General features: G+C 35.9%; 3 protein-coding genes across 4 annotated transcripts; 2 read left to right on the plus strand and 1 right to left on the minus strand.

The window, feature by feature from the left end:
* Positions 1-717: 717 nt before the first annotated feature.
* LOC132166447 (uncharacterized) lies at positions 718-4,394 on the plus strand. Its single transcript, XM_059577263.2, has 4 exons — positions 718-812; positions 1,006-1,049; positions 1,537-1,623; positions 1,743-4,394. The coding sequence occupies exon 4, from the start codon at positions 1,802-1,804 to the stop codon at positions 4,067-4,069; it is 2,268 nt and encodes a 755-aa protein (XP_059433246.2). The 5' UTR covers positions 718-812; positions 1,006-1,049; positions 1,537-1,623; positions 1,743-1,801; the 3' UTR covers positions 4,070-4,394.
* Positions 4,395-4,921: 527 nt separating this feature from the next.
* On the minus strand, positions 4,922-13,112 carry LOC132166179 (flowering locus K homology domain). The gene is made up of 7 exons (XM_059576955.2): positions 13,035-13,112; positions 11,740-12,023; positions 9,051-9,300; positions 8,514-8,662; positions 7,207-7,491; positions 6,328-6,522; positions 4,922-5,514 (listed from the first exon to the last, which is right to left on the minus strand). Exons 2-7 carry the CDS (start codon positions 12,010-12,012, stop codon positions 5,332-5,334), a joined length of 1,335 nt encoding a protein of 444 aa, XP_059432938.1. The 5' UTR covers positions 12,013-12,023; positions 13,035-13,112; the 3' UTR covers positions 4,922-5,331.
* Positions 13,113-15,118: 2,006 nt separating this feature from the next.
* LOC132166597 (uncharacterized) lies at positions 15,119-18,146 on the plus strand. Of its 2 annotated transcripts, none has more exons than XM_059577444.2 (2): positions 15,119-15,261; positions 16,462-18,146. In XM_059577444.2, exon 2 carries the CDS (start codon positions 16,574-16,576, stop codon positions 17,933-17,935), a length of 1,362 nt encoding a protein of 453 aa, XP_059433427.2. In that variant the 5' UTR covers positions 15,119-15,261; positions 16,462-16,573; the 3' UTR covers positions 17,936-18,146. The 2 variants fall into 2 exon arrangements, with proteins under 2 accessions (XP_059433427.2, XP_059433426.2); XM_059577443.2 differs by having other exon boundaries at positions 16,473-18,146.
* Positions 18,147-25,787: the final 7,641 nt, after the last annotated feature.

Consider the following 25,787-nt stretch of genomic DNA (forward strand, 5'->3'; position numbering starts at 1 on the left):
AAATTTCTTTTACAATTTAAAATTTTAAACTAAGCAGTAAAAGATAAGTGGTGTAAGCTCAGTTCTATAATTTTTTTTTTTGATACATATAAATTTTTATTTTTTTATTTTTTAAAGCAATATTACAAATTGCACTTTTATTTTACTACTATTCCACCCTATCTATGTGACAACGTAAATCAAGACATCTCTTGCTATTGAACATCAATGGTAAAAATTGAAATTCACTACTTTTAATACAAACCCACTTAGAAGACGTTTAGTGCAGGGAATGATCAATTTTTTAGAAATATCAATCTTTATCATTGAATAACATAATCCAAAGCCAAACTCTCAACAATAGTATCATTACGTTCTTAATGAATAATTCAATCAGCTAGAAATTACGCTTTACGAAATGAAGGTATTTTACAACCCCTTTTTCTTTCCTTTGTGTGAAGATGTATTAAAAAACAAAAAAAATAAACAATAAACAATAGTGTCATATCACGGCCGAAACATCAGCACTAAACTTTTCACGTAGGGTCCCGGACTCCCGGTCCAGTAAACCTATTGGAATTGAAGGGCCATGGGCCATGGGCCATGGACCATGGACCATGATCAAATGAGTGTAAAATTTAAAAACATATCGCCTACCCTTTTGCGATAGTGTAAAATAGGCACGGTATAAAAATAGATTCGATGACCTAAATACCCTCTGAATTGGGTAACCCTAAGCGTTCTGAGCCCCAAATACTCGAAAGCACATCGCCTACCCTTTTGCCCCTGCAAATTTTTCTGAGTCTTCCCCTTCTCTGCCCTTCATCTTTGAGGTTTTCCCTTCTGCACCCTAAACCCCACCCCGCCAAACTCTAAACACTTCTCTCTCTCTCTCTCTCTCTCTCTCTCACACTGTCACGCACTTTTTCTTTTTCACACAAATGCATTAACATTTAACCCTAGCTAGCTTTTCTTTATTAGCATCTAATTAATCTGTTTTTGTTTGTTTAATTTTTTTTTTTGCAGGTTCTATTAGAGGTTGTTTGTGAGGAGGCGGTTATAACTTATACGTGAGTTCTCATTACTTTTCAATTTGTTTTTTTCTGTTTTGTTTTATTTTTATTTTTATTTTTTTTTATTTTCCGGTTTCTGAGTGGAAAAGTTCTATGTTTGGTTCCCGAGAAATTTTAAGGGAAAGGGAAGAAAAACGTATTGCGTTTGGTTTCCCAGAAATGAAAAAAGAAAACAGAAGTCGTATAAGTTGACTCAGCCCAATTACATGTACCCACTAAAAAGAAAATGGAAAAGGAAAAGGAAAAGCAATATAAATCGAACGTTTTAGTAATTGAGTTAAGCTCGGTTGGGCAGTGTAATGGAAAATTTGACTCTATATGTTATTTTGGTTTAAAACCCAACTAATGCTTTGTCCCAAATAATGAGAAACATCTGGATTCGAGGATGTTACTTTGTTTTCCTATAATCATTAATAGTTCTTTTTTACATCATTGATTTCACTATATAAATTTGTGTTTGCTGATTCGTTTTCTAATTTCTCAGTTCGTTCGGCTTTGTTTTGAAAGAACTTATGTGTTGGAGGAAAACTCGGCTGGATAGAAAAGAAAGCAAGTCGAGGGTATAGTTTAGGTAATGCTTTTGTGCTGTAATTGTAATAACCTTTTTATGGCTTTTTCTTGTATATGTCAGTGCTCAGTGTGGGAGGAGAAGAAAGGATTTTGATTCACAGGTATTTGTTTTGTGGACAGGTCTAATTGAAAAACACATAGGAAAACACTGATTTATTGTGGCAACTGTTCGACTTGATATGGCAAACAACGACTTGATTCTTGGGCAAAAGCGGGATCAATCATTGATGCCAGATCAACATTTTGCGCTAGGGCAACATCACAATGTGATTCTGGGTCGTGGCCATAATTTTGGATCAGGGCAGACTCATGATCATGGTTTGGATATAGGACATACCCATGATCATGGACTAGCTCTTGGCCTGACACATGAACATGGAATGTCTCTTCAACATACACATGTTGAGAATTTTGGTGAATATGATTTAGAGTTAGATGGAGATAAGGATTCCGAAGCTGATCAAGAGCATGCTGATGTTGACAACCATAATAATGAATTGTCTCTTACTGCTCAGGATCATGACTTAGGCTTATCCGATAATCATGAATTGGCTGTTGTAGAGAACCACGACCTTCATGAGAGCTTAGATCTAGCTGTGGACCAGAATCAGGAAATGAGTATTGTATGTAGCTCAGATATGACTGTTCAGCAGCCCCTGATGGTTAGTCCTTTCCCTCAGTCCCGAGCCTTGGAGCTAGATTCTAATGACAAACTGTCTGTTGGGCAAGAGTTTCCTGATGTCCATAGCTGCCGAAGGGCACTGAGGGATGCAGCCATTGCCCTTCGCTTTGAGATGCAGACAATCAAGTCTGACAAGACTCGTTTCACTGCCAAATGTGCAAGTGAGGGATGCCCTTGGCGAATTCATGCTGCGAAGCTTCCAGGTGTTCCTACTTTCACAATTAGGACTATCCATAAGCCACATACGTGTGGTGGAATCACCCATCTTGGTCATCAACAAGCCTCAGTCCAGTGGGTTGCAGAGTCTGTGGAACAACGCCTGAGGGAAAATCCTAACTACAAACCAAAGGAGATATTAGAAGAGATCCACAGGATCCATGGGATTGCATTAACGTATAAGCAAGCGTGGAGGGGAAGGGAGCGAATCATGGCTGCAGTTCGTGGGTCATTTGAGGAAGATTATCGTCGGCTTCCGCAGTATTGTGAGCAGATCAGAATGACAAATCCAGATAGTATCGCATTTGTCTACGGAAATCCTGTTGACAACTGTTTCCAACGTCTCTTTGTTTCATTTCAAGCATCCATTTTTGGGTTTCTAAATGCATGCCGACCTCTTATAGGTCTTGATAGGACTCCTCTGAAAAGCAAGTACCTTGGGACGTTGCTTTTGGCTACTGGTTTTGATGGAGATGGTGCTTTGTTTCCTTTGGCATTTGGTGTGGTTGACGAGGAAAATGATGGTAACTGGTTGTGGTTCCTTCACGAGCTGCATAGCCTGCTTGAAACTAATGCAGAGAACACGCCAAGGCTTACAATTTTGTCTGATAGGCAGAAGGGAGTCGTGGATGGAGTAGAAACAACCTTCCCAATCGCATTTCATGGGTTTTGCATGCATCATCTTAGTGACAGTTTCCGGAAGGAATTTAACAGTGCTGTTCTTGTCAACCTTCTTTGGGAGGCTGCGCATACTCTCACTATCCTCGAATTCGAAGCAAAAATCCTTGAGATTGAAGAGATATCACAGGATGCTGCTTATTGGATTCGACGGATTCCACCTCGCCTGTGGGCCACAGCATATTTTGAGGGAACGAGGTTTGGGCATCTCACAGCTAATGTAGCTGAATATTTGACAACTTGGATGGCTGAAGCTTCTGCACTTCCAATAATTCAAATGATGGAGTATATACGTCGGCAGCTGATGACTTGGTTCAATGAGCGTCGTGAAGCAAGCATGCAGTGGACAAGTATTCTCGTTCCTTCTGCCGAAAGGCGTGTGTCGGAGGCTATTGAGTGTGCACATAACTACCAAGTGCTCCGAGCAAATGAAGCTGAATTTGAAGTCATTTCCCATGAAGGATCACATATAGTGGACATCCGCACCCGGTGCTGTTCGTGTCGTGGATGGCAGCTCTGTGGGCTGCCCTGTGCTCATTCCGTGGCAGCTCTTCTCTCTTGCAGGCAGAATGTTCATCGGTTTACTGAAAGTTGTTTCACTGTGGCAAATTATCGCAAGGCATATTCACTAACGATACACCCAATTCCAGATAAAGCCCTTTGGAAGGAGATGTCATCAGATGTATTTGACAACGACGGGAATAAAGACTCTGACGTTATCATAAATCCTCCTAAGTCACTTCGGCCACCCGGTCGTCCAAGAAAAAGGCGAGTCCGCGCAGAAGATGGTGGTCGTGCTAAACGGGTTGTGCATTGTAGCCGCTGCAATCAGACTGGCCATTTCCGAACAACATGTACAGCACCTATATAGATTCCAGTATTCGAGTTGGGCTATGATCCCTTATACCGTGCAAAGAAAATCAGTTCTTTTGGATATATCTCTAGCTTTGATTGTTAGCTGGTTCAGTTTTCAGAAATATTCTTGTACTTCTATACATAGGCTTCTTCGGATAAAAGTTCAGTTTAGACAGGCAATAGTTTCGGATGTTTGTTTCATTGTTTCAGATTTTAGACATAGGCCAAGTTATTTCCTCTTCGTTATCATTGAATATTGCTTTGTTCACTTCAATAATTAAAGTTCAAGCATTGTTATAACAAGACTTAGAAAAAAATTTAGGTCATGGATGATTGGCAAATCCACGTGTTTCTCGAATGTATTCAAGTGGCTCTTCATTGCGTCACTATAGCACGCACAATTAGCACATGAGGTATTAACTAATTGATTTATTGATTTGATGTTGCATGCTAGCAAATTAAAGACCTAATCAGAAGAAAATTTAAAGACATAATTGTCAAAATTTAAAATTAAATTAAATTCACATTACCCTTGAAGTAAATTACACTTACCCATCCTAACTACAAGTTCATTTGTAATGTCTCCTTAAAACTATAAACTTTAATTTTTACATGCTTATCAAGTAGTCATAGAAAGTCTATTATCTTGACTTACTCTTCGCTCATAAGCCTATCATCTTTAGGATGGCCTATATTACCCTACTATGGCAATAGAAACAAAAATGAAAAATGCTACCTCACTCCCAAGTGCACTATTTGGCGTGCATTGGATTCAAAATCTAATAACTATCAATAATCCATTTAAAAACTAAAAGAAATTTTCACTGCCATGTCAGAAAATGCACTCATAGCATTTCTCAAACAAGAATTAAAGAAAAGTCATGTCTACACCATCGCCATGATCAATGGGTCATTTACAACACATCTTAGGTACTGCTAAATTTCCTGATGGCTACACGAGCATACAAGTAGCTCTGTGAAGAATTACAGCACACAAGTCCTCAACCAAAACAAATAAAAATGGAAAAAGCAAGCATTACTTTGGTTAAGAATCCAAAGGATGGGGCCAATGTAGCAGTAAGAATTAGATGGAAAATGAACAAACCTAAAAAGGCCCGACTCAATTGTTCGTAAACTGTGTTAAGAGAAAGAAAAACTAAATGTCACCAAATTCAGGACATCAACATATCAAATTTCTGGTATTTTCCAGGTGAATCAGTGAAGAACATATCGTTATGCCAAATGCTGAGCCAACCCACTAAAACTAATGTCAGCTTCTCAATAACCGTAGTTATTGCCATAGACCAAACCATAGTCGGGGGCAGGATGGTGGCCTGCGTGTCCCGCTGTGGACTGTGGAGATGTATATGCAGGACCATGCGCTGGATAATCATTATAGCCCTGGCTGATTGATCCTCCTGTTGAGTTCTGTGCTGAGCTTGCAGCTTCAGCAATGAAATTCTGCATCATGCAAAGAGGAAGCAGTTACTCAGATAAAAGAAAAAATACTTCAGGGTGAAGGTAAAAAGACAACTGAATAATTCTGTATTAGTATTGCATGGTGATAACTTATAAAGTATACAAATAATAACACTGCAAGTTTTGGTAATTGTCATTATAGATTTCATAGACAGTTATGTTTCAATATTTTCATATACACAACTGAATTCAGTGTCATCAAAATAAATATTACAACAATGTAACACGAAAACACCAGAAAGCTTTCACCATGATAAACAAAACTTCAATAAATGACTACTACACAATTTCTAGAAAACAATATACATTCATACCCTACCCCCAAAACTCCAAATTACCTATTATCTAAGATTTCAGCAAAACAAATAAAACATAGATTGAAATATAGAACACCAATACCCTTCAGCTTTCATGCCATTATCCATCCAATGCCAGGTATAATTTGACACACAAAAAATGCAGATAAGAACATCGGCAATAAAATAAAAATAAGATTAGAAAACACAAATATGTGGTAGCTTTCAAGCCATTACCCAATCCAAGACATGAAATTTAAGAAACCACAACAATCAAAATGGGTAGTCCGTATTGGTATCAGATCTATTCCCATGTTCCGATCTTCCAAAAGACAAGTTCAAAAATACAGACAAATCCATATAAGAACATAAGCATAATAAAAGAGGAACAAGACTGCAAAACAAGCAAACAAAATTATACCAATTAGACTGAAAGTAACAAGAGAATAAAGGTTTTCATAAATATTGCATTCGGTAAAACACAGGAATTCTAGTATACCTGAATTAACTGCTGAGCTGTTTGTATTTGAGAAGAAGATCCATTTATTTCAACAGTCATCTCCCCGGGCACACCCCTTGTTTCCTGTATTGCGATACTCGCCCCACTTGCCCGACGTATGTAACTTATATTTGCACCAGATGTCCCAATAACAGCATCTGCATATAATAGAGGAATTTGCATGTGGTTTGTAACCTACACAGCAAAAAGTAAACAGCATAAACATCAGAAATATTCGAGAGACAGAATAAGCATAACCTTCAGCAAGGTCTCACATTCTCTTTAACCTTCAGCGAAATAGAAAGAAAAATCACAACTTGTACAATTTACTGTCATCAAAGTTATCGCAATTCCCTAAATTTTAATGTTTTCCTGAACTACTTTTTTAAAAATTAAACTAAACTCCCAGTCATAAAGCACATTGTGAAATAATTTATATCATTACACGGTTCATTTTCACAGCAGAGAGACCAATAAAGCAGGTTTCCTCAGTGAAAACAAACTAAAAAAGAAATGTGGGTTACAGAGGGAGAACTCTGGCTTTGCAGTGGAAAAGCATGCAAAAAATAAAACTCCTCAAGCAACATTACAGACATAAATACTACCAAAGCTTATATTTTTCAACCAAAACTGAGATTCAAAGTAAGAGATATCCAGAAATCTGCCATTACTTATCATTGGCTCTATTACCAAACATTTTACAATTTTAATTAAGAGTAATACTCTCGAAGTAATAAAGTTAAATCCAGGACTCAATTGATTGAAGTCCTAAAGAAAGAATAGGCTTAGTCTCCACAACTTTTGTGCAACACCAATTGGTGATTTTCCCATGTCATATTCTTACTTAAAGTAGTCATGATGAAAGCAAGGATAAAGCACCTTCGTGACCACCGGCTGTTGTGGCTGCGCACTAGACGAACGAAGCCCCACATAAGCGTCTCTTCCATACATAGGAGGACCCTGCATATGCTGATTGTTCAAAGGTGGCATCTCAGCAGGCTGGTAATAAGTGTCATATTGACGTGAAGGCTGCATGTATTGAGGATTAGGCGCAAAACCAGGTCCAGCACCAGCATTAATTGGAAAGCCTTGAGGAGGAGGAGGAGGGCCCCAGGATTGGTGTGAGGGCATGTTCTGATTTGGTCGAACATTTGGCATTTGCATCTGACCAATAAAAACAGTTATACGTATCAATTCACACCAATTACATTTATCTGATATGAAAACAAGACAAGTAATGAAGCTTCTCATCGAAACAAATGTGAAATCCTAGACTCAGTATGAATCCAAACCAATTCAAAAACAGTTTAAACAGGACAGTGAACTAAGGTTCAAATTTCCATACTTTATTTGTTTATTAAAGTTAAGAAATCAGAGCTGAGGTGTTGAGCATAGAATTTTCCAGTCAAGCTGACCCCAAGGAACTACATTCTTTTAGTACTTGCACCATCTATTCCCATCATATCAAAACCAACACCAATAAGTAATTTTGACACATGAAATCTTTTGAATCCCAGGCAGGGCATGCGGTGGTTTCTGCCTTTTAGCAGATTGTACAGCACCTTTTATGGATTTAAGTAAAAAACGCATCGATGCCTCATAAAAGTTTACTTGAATATATTTAGAGAAGCTTATCCTTACCCTAACATTTGACATTTTTATCATCCTAATCAAATCCTAATCACTTATTCATTGCTCATTTTGTCCCAATTTATTTTAAATATCACATACTATTCAACCAAACTCTGCCCACATTTATATCCAATGAAAGACGAATTGCCCTTATATTGAGTCACCAAAGTTAACTGCAGAGCCAACTTGCAAAACAAATTGCCCTTATATTGAGTTACCGAAGTTAACTGCAAAGCCAACTTGCAAATGTATGCGGGCATCTAATTTAGCAGTGCACGTCAATGATGGTTAAGCTGGTTGTGTTGTGACCAACCATCAAAACAGTTGGATGACTAAAACAGATCAGATGAGTATGCCCAAAACCAACCAAACCTACAAACCCTAAGCATGCCATACCCTTGCAACTGGAAAATGTAGGTTGGCCTAAAAAAAGGGAGTCAATTTTATAAGTAGAGTCAAAATCTACATTTCAACTTTTTAATGGACATTTACATCAATTCTTACTTGGGCCCACATGATTACCAATTTCAAATCATAAAAACAAGCAAACTTACTTGTGTTTCAAATACTCCAACAATACTGCGGTCGACCAAGAATTTCCGGAGATGATTTAAGATGAGTTCAACTGCTTTTTGCACACCAGCAGATTCCCCTTGTATCTCAACAACACTATCATCTTGCAAAGCAAAAGTCGGCAGGTGTTCTGCAGTATACTACAATATTCAGAACATTAAAGCAGCCTTTCTGTGATCCATTTCACAGTCAAAAGCAATCAACACTTTGATGGATTAAACTGAGGGTCTAATATTTTTGGCTACGAACAAAAACCAAGAAAAAAAGTGCTCAGCTCAAGAAACGTAATCATATCGTCTAACATGTGATAGGCATGTCAGTAGTGAAGAAAAAAATGGAAAAAGGGCAAGCTTAAAAAGGAAATCAAAGCAATCATTAAGGGTTGCAATCCTTGAAAAAAAGTAACAAGAAGTTGTATACAAGTGAAAGTAAAACATAAGGGGAAAGAATCCAAAATCTTCAAAGAATAAAATATATATAACACTCTCATATGGAAAAGTAATGTTTTGCAAGAATACCTGAACCAAGGACCCGAATGGTACAATTAGAAGCATCTTGAATAGACTTTATAGTGGAGCCCTGCTTCCCAATTAGGCTTCCTGCCTGGGTATCTGCCACTAGAATCCTTGTGATCACTGTGCCAACTGAACCAGATGTAGCATGACCAGAGTCAGTGTCTACATCAACAAGACGTTTATGAACTTTTAGTAAAGCCTCCATGGCAGGAGAAATATGAAGATCTGGCTCTTCTTTAGCAGAAACCATCACCTTACAAAAGTCAAGAGATACAAACGGTGAGCTTAGAAAGACTACAAATCCATGATTCTTATCATAAAACAGATCAGTAGTGCCTCATAAGTTCGTGCAAGACGGGAAAAAAAAAGAAAAAAGACTTTATTCAACCTTTTAACCCATTCCAACACAATTAGCTTTGTAGAATAATCAATATATAACATATTATAGCACTTGGAAAGAAGTGCTAAATCCCATTCCTGATCCATCTAATCCTCGATAAAAGCTTGTACCAATCTAAAATGTCTCAATATTTATATGAACAAATCGCCATAGTGCCAAAAATTCAAAACTGTAACTCAGAAAACACGTCCAATGTCTTGAAGATTAGATGTATTAAAAAAATGTAAGGTAGTCCAATGGGAAAACAGGAAAAATAGAGAGAGAAAAAATGAGATTTCATAAGTCTACAATCACAAAAAATCACACAAACACACATGTTCCAACCAAATGGCTTCATTTCCTAGCAAGTAATCAGCTCCGTCATCAATTTCAAGGTTTTTTATGTGATGGCGGTTAGAAACCAAGCCTCAAAAACCTTAAATGTATATTATGACACAATAAGAATATAATTTTGAGTATAAGCATTTTAAGATTTCAAAAGTCTCTGTATGCATTTTATACCTGTTATATTTCAAATGAACGTCTTAATAACACTCAGAAGTTAATCATTTACGACGCCACTCCTGTAGTAAAATTGATCAAGAGATATTTCACATTCTAGATTTTATTCAAGGTTTTAAATATCTATATTACAATGCTTCTGTGTATTTTGTGCTTATTAGATAATATTTGGAACAAATTTGAGAAGTTTTTAGTAATACTGCATCATACTGATGAGAATTTAAGAGTTCCTAGTACAAAGTTTAACAATGTCTGGCAGGACACCAGTCGACCAAGTTCTGTAGTTACCAGATACAGTGAAAGCTTCTTGATACCAAACTCCGCACAACGAAATCCTGATTGTTGTTAAGTCAAAAAGAACTTTTCAGCACTTGTAATGCTCAGAACAGATTGCTGCAACGTGCATCTTTGGTTCTTCTAGTTTGAAGCCACTTTGGTCATTGATATGTTGCCTTAGATTCGTGAGGAACCTGCACACATTCATTGTGGTTATTGGGACAAAGACACTGTTTTCTTTGGTTTCATATTTAGCCTTCTTTATTATTTTCACCTTCTAACTTACTTCGTCTTATTATCTTTGACCGTTTAAAAACTATTTTAATAACCCAATCTGCTACTTTCTTAGCAGCCATTTTAAATATTTGAGTTAACATGTTTTAAATAAAGGACACTTAATCTGTTGTTAATTATTGAATTAGACTAGCAACACAGTTAGTCTGTTTCTTAACCTTAAGCAATTCCTAAAGCACTAATAGATTCCTGCCAGTAGAGGATTTACAGATCTATCTTCTAAGGAACAACAGAGAAGTGTAATTCCAAAATATACACTATTTTGGAACTACTGATATTTTGGAATACACACACACACACACACACACATGGAAACTAGATTTTCAAGGAATGGTGAGTTAATATTTAAGATCAGTGTATATTCCAAAATATCTGTAGCAATTTCATGAGCAAGAAGAAGTTTCATGCATCTACCTCATGCAATTCCAACAAAAGGGGAAAAACAAAAGAAATTACAACAAATGAATATGGATTGCAAGAGAACAAGCAATATCAAACCGACAACAAATTTATAGCACATTACTGCACACATTTGGAAAATTCTGTAGGGCTATGATAAGACTAGCTATGCTCTGTGGCACAAAACACTGAGGTTGTTAAGAAGTAACATGCTACTAGAATGACCTTAGGTGAAATTAAAATGTTAAGGTGGATAAGTGGGAATGTTATGAAATATATAAGATCTGTTCAAAGATAGGGGTGGCTCCTATTGAGGGAAAGAGATGGAAAATTGTTTAAAGATGGTTTTGTTATGTGCAATGGAGACCCAATCAATGCACCAGTCAGAAACAGTGATTTAATTCAAGTTTATAAAGTGGCAAAAGGTAGTGGCGAATGATATATTCACTAGGGAGGCAACAGAGTGCATGATTCAAAATTGGACAAAACAACTGAAAAGAGCACATGTAGCGAACTCCGAAATCCATAGGACCATAGCCGACCCAATTTAGTTGGAATTAAGGCTTATTTGAGTCAAGCTCAGTAGTTTACACATCTATTCTACTAGAAACGCGAGAATAAGAATACTTAAGATAACATCAATAGCTCATTTCACATAACCAAGTTAAATATTTAGTAGAATCATCGGATGGTCAAATACCTTGTACTAACATCAGTTGATTGATAATTTAGACAACCAACTATGGCAGAGAATGAAACATATACAATATGCATACATAGGAATAAACCCCAATAAAAATAAATATATAGAAAAAAACTCACTGCTCTTTCTGAGGTCCCAGGAGGACCGTCAAGAATTTTAATCCGAGCCTTCGTCTCCTCGGTGATTTTCTTAATGAATTCTCCCTTTCGACCAATAATACCACCAACCTTTAGTATAGGAACCAACATCCTGAATACATTCTCTCCAGGCCATCCAGGCCACTTCTTTCCTTCACCTCCTTTAGAATCATCCTCAGATCCTTCTTTCTGCAGAGGATCATAGTTCTCAGGCATATCACCTGCCTCATGTTCATTTAAATCTTCGCTAGCCATTTGAGTATTTTCTGGGCAAAACCAACCAATGGAACAAATTAATATGTATATTGATCACTAAACACATTAAAGCACAACCCCAAAGAAAAGGTCAGGCTATATACATTCCTACCTATGTTTTCATCTAGAAGGGACCATGAGTAACAAAGTTAATAACTCTTGAAGTAAATGAATCATGTAAATGAAAAATTAATGCAGCAAATCCAAGTTTTCGTAGTAAATCTTTTTCTAGTCAATAGGGGTTACCCTATATACCTCTTGTATACATGGGTTGTGCCCATCTGCGCGTTTTAATAATACACTTATTACTTATAAAAAAAAATTAAAAAAAAATAAAAATCCAAGTTTTCGTAACTGTAAATAATTTTCCCCCATTTACTTATCAATTGCCCAGCATTAAACAATTTTACATGACCTAAAATGTGAGATCCATATTTAAGCTAAAAATATGGAAGTTCATCTTCTTAAGGCTAAAAATATACAATATCACGGTCTTAATATTAAAGTTCATCTTCCTTTCCCATATTTAATCAACGTTAGTAGAAGAAATGATTAGTTAAACTACAATGAGTCAGTTTCTTACTCATTTTTTCATTTTCCTGAAACCAAGGAACCAAAACAACGAAACATCCAAAAATCTCAAATACCCATTTCATTATTTTAATTTCCTCCATTTTCTAGGCAACCAAACAAATTTTAACAATTAAATGTCAATCATATTTAAACCTTAAGAAGTCGCTTAGCTACAAAATTTAAACTACCAAAAAAAAACCTAGAGAAACCAAAACCCATAACACGTAAATTTCACGAATTTCAGTAAAAGCTGAAGAGAGAGTTTCAGAAACGGAAGCAAGTACATACACACACACAGATTCGCGCACATGTATATATGAAACCCTAGAGAAACTGATAAAAACCTTGAGTAAAGAGAAACTTGTAAAGAGAAAAAATGAACAGAATCAAAAGCGTACAGTAAATGAGTGGCATACATATACAGCGAGTTTGAATTTGCAGTTACTTACAGAGAGATTTGTCTGAGAAATCTTTGGCGCAGAGAGAGAGACAAAGAGTAATGGAGGCTGTGCAAGGTGATAGCGAACGCCGAATGTACATAAAGAGAGGTAGGAGAAGGCTTTATATTTTACTTTTAAGTCCTTTTACTTTTTACTAATTTAGAATCGGACAAAGTTATGATCTAAACTAGGTTAGAGAAATTTTTTTTAACTTAATCTATAAAAAAATGACATGTGTCATTTTTTTTTTTAGAATAAAGTTGTAACTTATATTAATCAATGGACAGAGCAAATTGCTCGACCAAAATTACATCACGAATATAGTCAGGAATGACATCTTTTCATGTATGATTTATGACTTGGTGAATAGCCACCTTCGCCAAATTGTAAACTGCATTATTAGCATCTTGAGAGACATGACAACATCTCCATTGCGGAATAGATTGTAGAAGCATCTTCATATCATTAATAAGATGCCCATTACGGCTCCAATTCCGCTCCTTCGAATTAACCGCAGTCACTACTTTAAGCACATCTCCCTCAAAAATGATGACTTGCCCTTCCATCTCAGAACACAAACTAACTGCAACACATGCTGCCATTATCTCCCTCGCTAGTGGCTCAACAAAACCATATTTAGTGAGACTTTGTGCCACAACTATAGCACCCCATGAATCCTGACTGCCACGCCAACACCAATATTCCCATAATGTTTGTCAACGGCTACGTCCCAATTAGCTTTTACACAACCAACTGGAGGTGCACATCATCTATTACATACCCCCGACCCTGCATCGTGACTGTTTGGAGATCTAATCAATTTCGCCTTCTTGTACTTCTCATCCTCCATTATATGTCCCTTAAATATGTGAGATGCACATATTTTTTTAATAGTATGGACAAAGTTGAAATAATTTTTATTAAAAACTCATGTGCATCTCACATATTATTAAAAAAAAAAAAATACATTCCACTTTTATAGACTAAGTTGAAAAAAATTATTCCACTCTAGTTTGAAGGAAAACTTTAGCCTTTAAAATTTATTGGAACTCTTTTTGCTATCAAATCGTTTTTGCTCGTGTTTTCTTTTGTTAAGTTAGAAGGTAGTAACAAATAATTAAAAATTATAAAATATTTTCAAAACATATTTAACAAGAGTAATGCTTTAAACTATATTTTTATTCTACTCATATGTCCTAATCAATTTTTGAGTTTTTTTTTTTATTTAAATAATAATTGATCTAATAGTTAGAGGTGAAAAGGTGGTTACAGTTAGTGGTTGGTAGCTAAAATCGGTAACCATAACTGCCTAGGCGATTAGTAAACCACAACCATTAACCGCGCATTAGCGATTATTAAATAAATAACCACCTCCACTAACCGCTTTTTATCCGTTGGGCCTTTTGGGCCAATTTTGAGAGTTGAGCTTTTTTTTTTCTTTTTCAGTTCACTTTAATCGTATTTTATTTTAATTTTAAGCAAAGAAACATAATGGAGTTTATTCTTTTCGATCAAAATCAAACAAGCAACAAAGAGAAGACGGAAAAAAGATAAAAAGAAGCAGAAGAAAGAGGCTGAAATTCTATGGAGATTTGGTTATTTGTGTTTGCGTGTTGGGTTTGGACTATGTTAAAGTATAAGTATAATACTATATAAATCAATTCAAGCTCAAACAATTTAATTAAATGTGTTATATTCATCAACCTTAACTTGTTAATTTTGTGTTTGGTTTTGCAAGTTGTGTTAAAAATTAACAACCTATATGTCGTGTGTCAGGTCATATCAATGCATTAGTATAAGACTATATAAGTTAACTATAGCTAAATTTATTAAATTAAACAACTCAATTAATTTAATCCTAAGTCAGTAACTTTGTATTAAGTCTTTATCAAATTTGCGAGTTGTATAAAAAATTGTAGGCCTTCCACCCGATCCACACAGTAGACTGATTCCAGCTCACACATGATGGGTCATACCCGGTCCACACAGTAGACTTCTACGGGCTCACACATGATGGGTCATACCCGGTCCACACAGTAGACTTATACGGGCTCACACATGATGGGTCATACATACCACACGACGCCGCTTCATTGCTTCTCTTCTTCTCATCAGCAACTAAAACCTAAACCCCTACTACTGCCTCTTATTTCCCTCTGTCTCTCTCCCCCCTCCCTCTCTGTTCCGTGGTTGGCTCGCTCCGGCGGCTTTTCTACGTTCATTACTCGTGTGAAAGGTAAGCAGTTATCAACACCACCTTTGTTTTGCTGTCACTTTTAGAGTTCACTAGCAATTCTCCGATGTTTTTAATGTTTTTGTTTTCAGTTTGTGTGATTCTGTTGCCCATGTTTCCCATATATTTTTGTTTATTTTATGTTAACCGTTCATTTTCGAGTTATGGAGTGTTTAATTTTGCTTTCTTGAAACAAAAACGTGGGTTTTTATGGAGCGAAGTCATGTGGCAAAGTATATTACCCTTCTCTTTGGGTTTGTAGCCGTGGACTTGGATACCCAGAAGAACCGTAGAAGATAATATAATTTTTTTTTTCTTTTTGGTTTTTGATAATTAGTTGAATCGGGTTCTGATTTAAGTTAAAAAGTACGTTACTTTGAATTGGTGTTTACTGAATGGATCGTTTTCAAATGCCCTGATAAGTTTTGATGGCATTTTTCCTGAGGTCCTATTGAATTTAACATGGTTGCTAGTCACCGATATCCTTATTTTCTTCTTCAATGCTGCCCTCTTCAGTTCATGCTTTGTTTACTTTTAGTGATGTTTAGGAGGGGCCGGGGATCTTGTTGAAGTGTGCTCCCCTGCTTCGTTTGTAAATTATGAAGTCAAAATGCATGATCAAACATCGTATAGTGGGAACTTTCTTCTGGTTGTTATCATTGTAAATTTGAAATTTGAAGTTTTCACATTGACCGGATTTATGTTTTAGATTTCATTTTTTTGAGTTGGAGGAAGGAGGTTTTGCATGAAAGAAACTTGACCTGTTGTAGGTTGTGCAATCCAATTATCAGAGATGCCTAACTAGGCTTGTACGCCTGCATGTGTGGGTGTATGAGAGAGTGAGAGAATCATTAAACCCGAACCCTTGTCTTGTGATGTTAGTGTGTTTTGCATTTGTTATTGGGAGGAAATGTAGCTTCTTAATAAATTTATGCAATATGCTTGAAAAGAGTCTATATAAGACAGTGCTTAAAGTGACTATTCTCTTATGTATGGGGATACAAACTTTAATGTAAAAATTTGCATATCAGTCTGGCGTCTCAGATTGAATGCTATTGTCTTGTACTTTATTCTTGTATTAATTGTGATATCAAATTTAATTATTTCTCTCTTTCATTATTAGCTATTTTATTTTTTAAAACAAGACTATCAGTAGCATGCTAGCTCAACAAATATTTTTCTGGTGGTTCTAATCTTCTGCAGATATTTTGCAGGTGTGGTTGTCGTGCCTCTTATCACTGTCATGCATAGTTTTTGCTTGTATTGAAGAGGTCAACCGCCAACTGCCCTTGTTCAATTATTGCAGTTTCTCAATATGATTGCGGCTGAAACCAAGACCATTCAGCCCCAAGACCATTCATCCATGGCAATGACCAACCCAAATCCACCTCCAATAACCTCTAGGGTCAGCCCCAAGACCATTCACAAAGCCGTGAATGCACTCCTGAAATGGAGAAACTCCAAGTCAGAGACCCAAAAGCCCCAGCTCCTGGAACACGAGGAATACCTCTACCTTATACTCACCCTCAAGAAAATCCCTTCCCAGTCTCGCATGAACCCACACAAGATCCCACTCCCACATGCCCTCCACTCCCCCCACCTCTCGCAAGAGCTTTGCCTCATTGTTGACGATCGCCCCCACTCCAATCTCAACAAAGCCTCAGCCAAATCCAAGATCGAATCTGAGCAAATACCCGTCTCCAAGGTCATCAAGTTGTCCAAGCTCAAATCGGACTATCGCCCGTTTGAGGCAAAGAGGAAGTTGTGTGATTCGTACGACATGTTCTTTACGGACAAGCGGATTGTGCCGCTCTTACCTGGGTTGTTGGGGAAGCACTTTTATAAGAAGAAGAAGATTCCGGTGCCAGTGGACTTGAAGCACAAGAATTGGAAGGAGCAGATTGAGAAGGCCTGCTCTTCAGCCCTGTTGTTCTTGAAGACGGGGACTTGTAGTGTGGTGAAGGTGGCAAGGGTGAGTATGGAGGAGGAGGAGATTGTGGAGAATGTGGTGGCTGCGATCAATGGGATTGCAGAGATTGTGCCCCGGAAGTGGGAGGGTGTGAGGTCGTTGCATCTGAAGCTGCTGGAGTCATTGGCGTTGCCACTGTACCAGGCGGTGCCGGATGTGAGGTTGAGGATTGAGGGGGTGAAGGAAGAGGAGAAGGGAGAGGGTGAAGTGGTTGGTGAGGATGAGGGGAAGAAAGGTGAGAAAGTGGGGAAGAAGGGTGAAAAAGTGGGGAAAAAGAGGGGGAGGATTCATGAAGTGAGGTACATGGACGGAGTGTTGGATGAGGATGAAATGGGCACCACCGATGAGATTGAAGGCGGGGATGTTGGTGAAGGTGAGGATAGTGAGAATGGTGAAATTGGTAGTAGTGGTGAATTGGGGAGTAAGAAGAGGAAAAAGGGAGATAAGGCTGAAGAAAGGATTTCTAGGGAGTCAAAACACGTGAAGAAGCTGGGTAAGTTGAAGAATAAAGATGGTCTTACACATAAGAGAGATGGGTCATTGGCTGCGAAGGGAAAGAAGGAAGATGGTATTAAGAAAAGGAAGGTCGAGTTGCCTGTTGAAGATGGGGAGTCTGGTGGAAAGAAGGAGAAGAAGAGTGGGCTGTTGAAGTTGAAGAATGGAGAAACAAAGGTGAAGGCTAAGAAAAGCAAGAAAGCAGTGGAATAATTCGATTTAAAAGACCAAAGAAGTTGGAGATGGTATTTTGCCCTCTGGAAGATTTTGTTTTGAGTATCCAATACGTAGTATTTGGTCTCATGTTCTTTTTCTTAGACTGAAAACTCTGCTACTTGACATTATTAACCACTTTCTTCTGTAATTTGATTACTTAGAAAAATTTTGAGTGGTTGATTTTATATTTAAGTTATTTGTATTTGCATTTTTCTCTTTCATGTGTTGTCCTTATTGTTTACATATGACTGACTGTATGTCATATGTTGTTCTTTCTCCATATCTAGCCCGTTCCTAAACGTATCCAACATATCTTTCCTCCTAATTGTCAAGTAAAAGCTTTGGGAAAGCTTGAGAATTGAGAACCTCAGTAAACATCAGCTAGCTACAAAATGGCTTCAGATTGCATTGTTTTGCAAGGACTGAACCATAGACTTTTAACGCCAACTTCATAGTCGCTCCTTCAACTGCACTATATATGTCCCTAGACCTGGATAAAGCAAAGCACCCTAAGCAATGTTTGCTTCAATATGTGGATATGTTTCACTACAGGAAGTTTCACGCTCTGGCAGTTGGGAAGCAAAAGAAGAGGTTCAGAAAACCATTATGCTTAAATTTTTTTAGCTGGTTACTCTCGTAGATAACTTGATTTGAAGGCAAACTCTACTTAATGGATAGACACGGCATGAATTCCTTTCTTATCATTTCATCATCGTCTCTGCTCTCTTTCATCGGTGACACCATTCATGACTCACTATTTAAGACACACAAGAAAATTAAAGGACTGATTGACAGTCTCACGTCAATAAAGTGAGATAAAAGGATGGTGTATAGCATTACTCTTATATTTTTACAATGAGTGATGCTAGAAACTACATTTTTATGGTTTTATCCTGTCATTATTATTTTGCTATGTTAATGTGATAGTGTAAATTAGCTTTTGAATATTTTATTTTTTATTTTAACAAGAGTTGATCTAATAATTGATTGACCCTATTACGTCAGCGTTAGGATCTAACCTTACCCTAAATATAATTTGCCATTAGATTTTTACAGTTTGATGAAGTGGTAGAAATTTTGCATTTAAAAATGTGTTTTAATCTAGCTATAGCAGTAGGATGGTGTGGATTAGAGACTAGTTAGCATGTACAATTATGAATTGAGATCCAGCTAAGGAAAATCTGTACCATCATATTCACGTGGACACAAGTCATCGTGGATTTCCACCATGAAATTCAATGTCAACAAGAAAAGTGAAACAACATGTTGGAAGAAGCTTGTAATACGGCCAAACCATGCTTGGCCCAGAAATCTATATGATCCCAAGGAAAACAGTCATATAAGAAGAAAATAAGGTAAAGTTTATTTAATCCCCTCAAACTACCACCTCAATGACAATATATCCCCCAAACTATCAATTACGACAATTTACCTCCCAAACTACCAAAACAATAATAATGTATCTCAAATTTTAACAAAATGACGAAATTACTCTTACTAAAATAAAAACAAAAATACTAAAATTTAATTTTTTTTTCAAAATTTTAAGGGTATTTTTGTCTTATTGAAAATTTTATAGGGGTAATTTCATCATTTTGCTAGTATTGGGGATACATTATCATTGTTTTGGTAGTTTGGAGGGTAAATTGTCGTAATTGATAGTTTGAAGGTAGATTGTTATTGGAGTGGTAGTTTGAGGAGGTTAAGTAGACTTTACCCTTTATTTTTCTATCACTTCCACTACGTTACTTAATCAAATAGAAAATGGCAAATTTAATTATTAAATTAATATTATAACATAATATCATCTAGGTTACTGGTTTGATGATAAAACACAATCAATTGAACCAACTAATTTCCCGTGATAAGTATGTTTTCCTTGGGATCATATATAAAAGAAGTTCGACGAGTCCAATTCTATAAAAAGAAATATTAACTTACATGGTAAATGCTAAACTAATATGAAACATAATAATCTAAAGAAGGAAATTGTAATTTGAACCAAATTGGGATGAAAAACGGCTAAAATCTTGAAATAGTACAAAAACCATTTTCTTTTATGCTTCCACCATCAAAGACAACTCGAACCGGTGTTCTTTGGGCTGCTCCACACAATGTGCTTTCTACTCGAGTTGGCTTCAACTAGAGCATCATTTTCTAGCTTTGCTAAAGCGTCCTTCAAAAAAGAGGAGGAGGGACTACGCCATTAAACTTTTTCATATAACTAAGTGATGGTTTAACATGATATCAGAGCAAAAGTGATAATTTTTTTTTTTTTTTGTCATAATTCACCTGCCATTTTAAAGAAGGAAGAGAATTACCTTATTAATGTTAAGCAGGGAAGAGTAGGATTTAATCCCATTTAGATCAAGAGAGTTGAGTAAAAGGAAACAGAGAATTAAATAAATAAATAAATTTTTTTTAAAAAAAAGGTTGGTATTGGAAAATTTCTATTTAACATGAGGGTTTTTTGTGTGGCCTGTGGTGTTTGGAAATGCTGGTAGAATAAAGATGTTATGGTATTACTTCCAAGGACAATAGATAAAATCTGTCACCAATCAAACTATACACAAAAAGCAATGGGAATCATGACCTCTATGCAAAATTAAAGATATTATGCTACACTGAATAGCCTTAAAAGTCAAAGCACCTTTTGGAATAGCATTCTGTTTCCACATTTCAAGCATGTTCGATTCAAAAAGTGTTGTCTTTTTATTTCTTGTTTGTTAGAGGTCTATAAATAATTGAAAACACTTCCATGAAGGAAAGGCACCTGTCAATTCCTCATGGGCATCTTCTTCTTTTTGTTTGTGGAACTTCCTATGGTTAGGGGGACCCTAATTACAAAACCCAATATAATTCTGTCATAATTTGCAGTATAAAATGAAAAAAAATATATATAGCCAAATGAAGTGCATCTTGATGGTAAGGTCCCTATGTGGCTATGCCTATGGAGCTTCGATCTGTCACCAACCATATAATTTCAACACCAAGGTAACAAGCATCAACTATCTCAAGACAATTATCAGAATTCCCGAGAAAATGTTTCTATGGGTTCGAATTCACGACCTCATCTTTCATATCATATTAAATCATTAATTGGCAGACAAATTTAAGTTTTTAGAATAAGTGGTGATTTAACATGTTATCAAAGCAAAGAGCGAAAGTTCAAACTCAAGACCTTTGCTTTGATACCATATTAAATTTATGTTGTCGGGATAATTAAATAATGATTTAACATTCACATAAAATAATCTCACCAGTGTTCCTTTTCTCTCCGCTCTTACCTTAAAGTACAAACCCATGTTAGAGAAGACGTACAACTACATATATTTGAGGATCTATTGATCTTCTTCTATTCAAAGGAGCCTTCTACTTGGCCAAAGATGTACAGGGATGAAACTAGGATTTTTATTGGGCAGCGTCAAAGCATAAATGATGAATCATACTTAATTTTTAGATAAAAAAGAATATATAGGTAGAAGACTCAGAAAAGTAAAAGGGCATATATTGATATGGTAAGTTTGAAAAGAGAGAAGAAGTCTCACAAATTCATGCATAGATGTATTTATAAGTGTAACTCAACCTCATTTAGAGCTGGAGTACTCAAGTCAAACCCACAATATAAATCAAAGAAAATTTTAATTAGCATATCGGTAAGCACATGTAGTAACTTTAATTCACTTTTCCTTTTGAAATGTGCTGGCCGGCACTGCTGTAGCTTTAAGAGGCCAATCTGTGTAAATTAAGCTTCGAGTTTAAGCTTGGCATCACAGCTCCATATGCCATATATCATTGATGAAGGTTCTCCTCCTCCCACTTCCCCTTTACCTTAGTGGCAAGCAAAAGACATATCCTTTACTTGAGAGCTGAGAACAACACAAGGTCAAGATTTCCTTGAAAAGAAAGTCAGACCCTAAAAACTAATCAGCTTCACTAATGAAGGTTCTCTTGGGTGTAGTTCTAGAGATATATATTTTTTACATAATATAAAAACAAACCTAGTATGAACATAGAAAAAAAAAAAAAAAAAAAAAAAAAGGTAAACGATATCTGCTTAATTAATTATGGTAATTGCATGCAAGTTTTAGCTGTTTAAGAAATTAAACTATAAGCTAGCTATATTTGTTTCTTGATATGTAATCATTTCTAAATTGATAAATAGTGTTGTTAGGGATACAAGCTTCCTTACAAATTGACGTGATAGTCTATTAAACAAAAATATGATTTGAAAGCACATGATTTTTTTTCATTTTGAAACTGCAATTTTATAAATATGCACTTTCAAACAATAGATTTTTCACGATTTTGTTTAAAATCTCACTTTAAGCATGCAAAACCACAAGGCCAAATGGGTTCTTAATTATTTCTTATGACATTTATATATATAGTTGAGTGTGAGTATACATAGATGTTGAAGGTATAAAGTAGCTTAATTGTCTCTATATATGTCGGTGCATGTGAAGATAGTAGGCATTTGGGTTGACCTTAGTATTACTAATATAATATCAAACGTATTAGTGTGTGTATATATATATAGAAAGCATATATTATTTTGACGAGTAAAGTCTTGATTAAGTGTTCAACCGACAAACAATTTGTATGCGGATATAGGTTGGAAACATTTATACTAAATTATTATATCCCTATGTGTGAAAAGCAAGATAGGGGTAGTGTAGAAAGTGGACTCCATGTCATGTGACCCACGAAAGAATCTCCTCTCCTCCTTACGTATATAAGGACCCCATGAAAACTAATGCATGGCCATATCAATTATCTCTCTCCCCTTCTCTCTCTCTCTCTCTCTCCCTCTCTCTCATATATGAAAAGTTGAGGGGAATGTCGTCTGGTTCGAGATCATTCATGCAAAGGCTCAAGCTCTGTCTTCTGAATGATTTCGGACCAGGCTTCATTCCCCTCAACACAAAGAATGAAAGAAAGAAACTTGTATATATATATATGTTATCTCCATTATTGTTCTAAACGGTAACCAGCAAGCCAGAAAGTTGAAATCAGAGCAGGCATGCACCAATCAGAAGCGAGCAACAGGTGGGTAATGACATTTAATTTAGTTAATGTTCAATCTATATCTTTCCATGTGTTTCGCCTAATTTGTTGACAAAAGAGAAAGAAAGAAAGAAAGAAAAGGCTGCATTAGTGTGAACAGATCTGACTGCAAGGTAGATTATGGTCTTGCTTTATCTTTTGGTTTTGTTTATTTTATTGGGGTTTGGATATATATAGTTGATTTTTGCTTGATGAGAGAACAAAAGAAGATAATTAACTTGGAAGATGGGTACTGCTATGGCTTTCCAAATTCATCATAACATAACCTTTATTCATGCCAAACTGTTTCCTCCAAGGTGGGTCAGATATTAACTCTTGTGGGTCAACTTCTACACGACCAAACTAAAACGACTATATATATATATATATATTCATGATAATAAATATTCATGATCATCAGATCTACATGTGAAGCTCATAATTTCAGGTGGGTCAGGTTTGCTGGAGGTTGTCATATGTTTAGAGGGGAACTGTAGCTACACCTACGTACACACATTAATATATGAAAAAAAAAAAAAAAAAAAATTAATAATAGAAGCTGAAGTACTTCATATATATATACATGAGCTGGAGAGAACATGCAATTGACAATGTGCTGCAGACACAGGAGTTAGGACAATATCGATATCTGTTGGTGAAATAATTGTATTATATGGTTGTGATTCTCATGTTGAAAATTTGGAACCAAAGTACTTGTTTCTGGGGTCTGATAAGACTTGGGAGGGGATGGAGATTGGAGATGAAAGATAATTAGAAAGAGGAAAACAGAAGGGGTAGCAACCACTAGGGTCTTGTCTCTGCATATTATATATATACCCATGTTGTGATTTCTAGTCCCTGCATGCATCAATGCTATATACATATATAGCTGCTGGCCTAGTGTCTAGACTCTAGCTAGGGTTACCATCTTCTTCTTTGAGCTCATCTTTCATTAATACACACTGTTATATATATATTGGGATTGAGATCCTTTAAAATTTTTTTAAAAATTTATAAATTTTAGTTGTTCATTTCATATAACCGTCTAAAATAAGTTATGTTTCAGTATTTAATGAGGAAATTTAATGAGACGGTTAGATGAGATGAATGACTGAAGTTTATAAATTTAAAAATCTCAAATTTAAAGTCTAGGAGATCTCAATCCTATATACTATGTATTAACAGAATTTAATGTGACTTTTTTTTTTTTTTTTTGAGTAGCATTTAATGTAACTTATATATACCATACCATTCCTGAATGATAATTTTATGTATAGAAACAGTGTTTTTTTCAATGCCTCGATCTCATTGGATCATGCTGTTGTTTTTCTCAAGATTTGAATCTGCTATATATATAGTTATACATTGTGCAGTTATGTATGATGACAAGCTAGCTAGCTAGCTACTTTAAGATTGTATAATTGATCCAAGCAATCAATAAGTTAAATTTCATTTCGATTTGTTGACATGTGTGTGATTTGACCCATCAAATTGGTGGGGGTCCAGCAGCAATTACTCCATGGAGAAGGGGAGAGTTTCTTTCATTGACAAACTTGTGTTTGGTCTTTGGTAGCCGACTTAGTGTTTTATGAAAATTGGAGTCACACTCTTGTTTTGTACTGTGAGAAAAAGCATAGCGCCACCACACATCAATCTTTTTGTTTCTTTTTCGCACTGCACGAAGAAAAAGAGAGAGCCTTTGTACGAGAGAGAAAAAGAAAGACATGTGCAACAATGAGAAAGAAAACGAGTGAAACAGACCCGCCCTTTGTTTTAGCAAAAGAGAAGTTGGTGTTTTTATTTTTTCATTTGGAGATAAATCTTTGTTGTGTGAATGTAAGATTTTGATGTAATATTGAGGTTTTGGGTTCTTAGTATTTTTTCTTCTTCATTATTTTGTATTTTTATCTTTGATAATGAATTTATTCGTGATTGTCTCCGCCATTAGACGTGCATCACATTAATGAAACTACGTAAATTTTGGTGTTTATGTGTGATTGTTTTGTTTTATTTATTGTAATTAGGATCTTTTGCATAACACAATTGAATTTGGGGAAAAAGGCAGATTCACCGGAGATGGGGTAGGGGAAGAATGGGTTTGGGGTTTCTTTTTTTTTTTTTTAATTTTTTTTTATCAAAGGTTTGTGCAATCTGTTTTCACGATAGAGCTTTAAGTAAAAAAAAAATTAATTGTATTTTAATCTATTACTTGTAAAAAAAAATTATTACGTGGCAATGGTGTAAATCCAATTATATTTGATGATTTGGCAATTAGGACACATGTCAAAATGTAATTGGTTCCCAAGTCAGTGACTTGGATTTCCGTTAAGTCTACTAACAACAGATGGATGGAGGACCATTTCAGTCTTTAGGCAAACCACAGAAACCTCCTGTGATCAAAAGTAAATCCTAGGGGTCAAAAAATAAAGTTGTAAAACCCCAAAGGTAAATAAGGTATTTAACCCTTTTTATTATGAAGCCTCAAATTTAAGGTATGTGAGAAAGTTGAGAAGGAAAACTTTGATGAAAAAAAAAAGAAAGAAAATGACGATGCGCTTCTAAATTGTTAAACAGAAAACAGTAACATTATGCTTAACTATTGCCATTTCAATTGGTTAGTTGCCCTCACTATATATGATAAGCTGCAATATCCATTTGAAAGATATTTAAGGTGACAATTCATCATTTTACTAATTATGAACTACTATGTCAATTTATAAGAAACTTTGTCGTACAAGAGGCAATGCCCCTAACACCTTACAAACTTTGGTGATATTTTATAATTGGTAAAATGATTTTTTAA

The sequence above is a fragment of the Corylus avellana genome, chromosome 11 (assembly GCF_965113065.1).
Source record: "Corylus avellana chromosome 11, dhCorAvel1.hap1.2, whole genome shotgun sequence".
Lineage (NCBI taxonomy): Eukaryota > Viridiplantae > Streptophyta > Magnoliopsida > Fagales > Betulaceae > Corylus > Corylus avellana.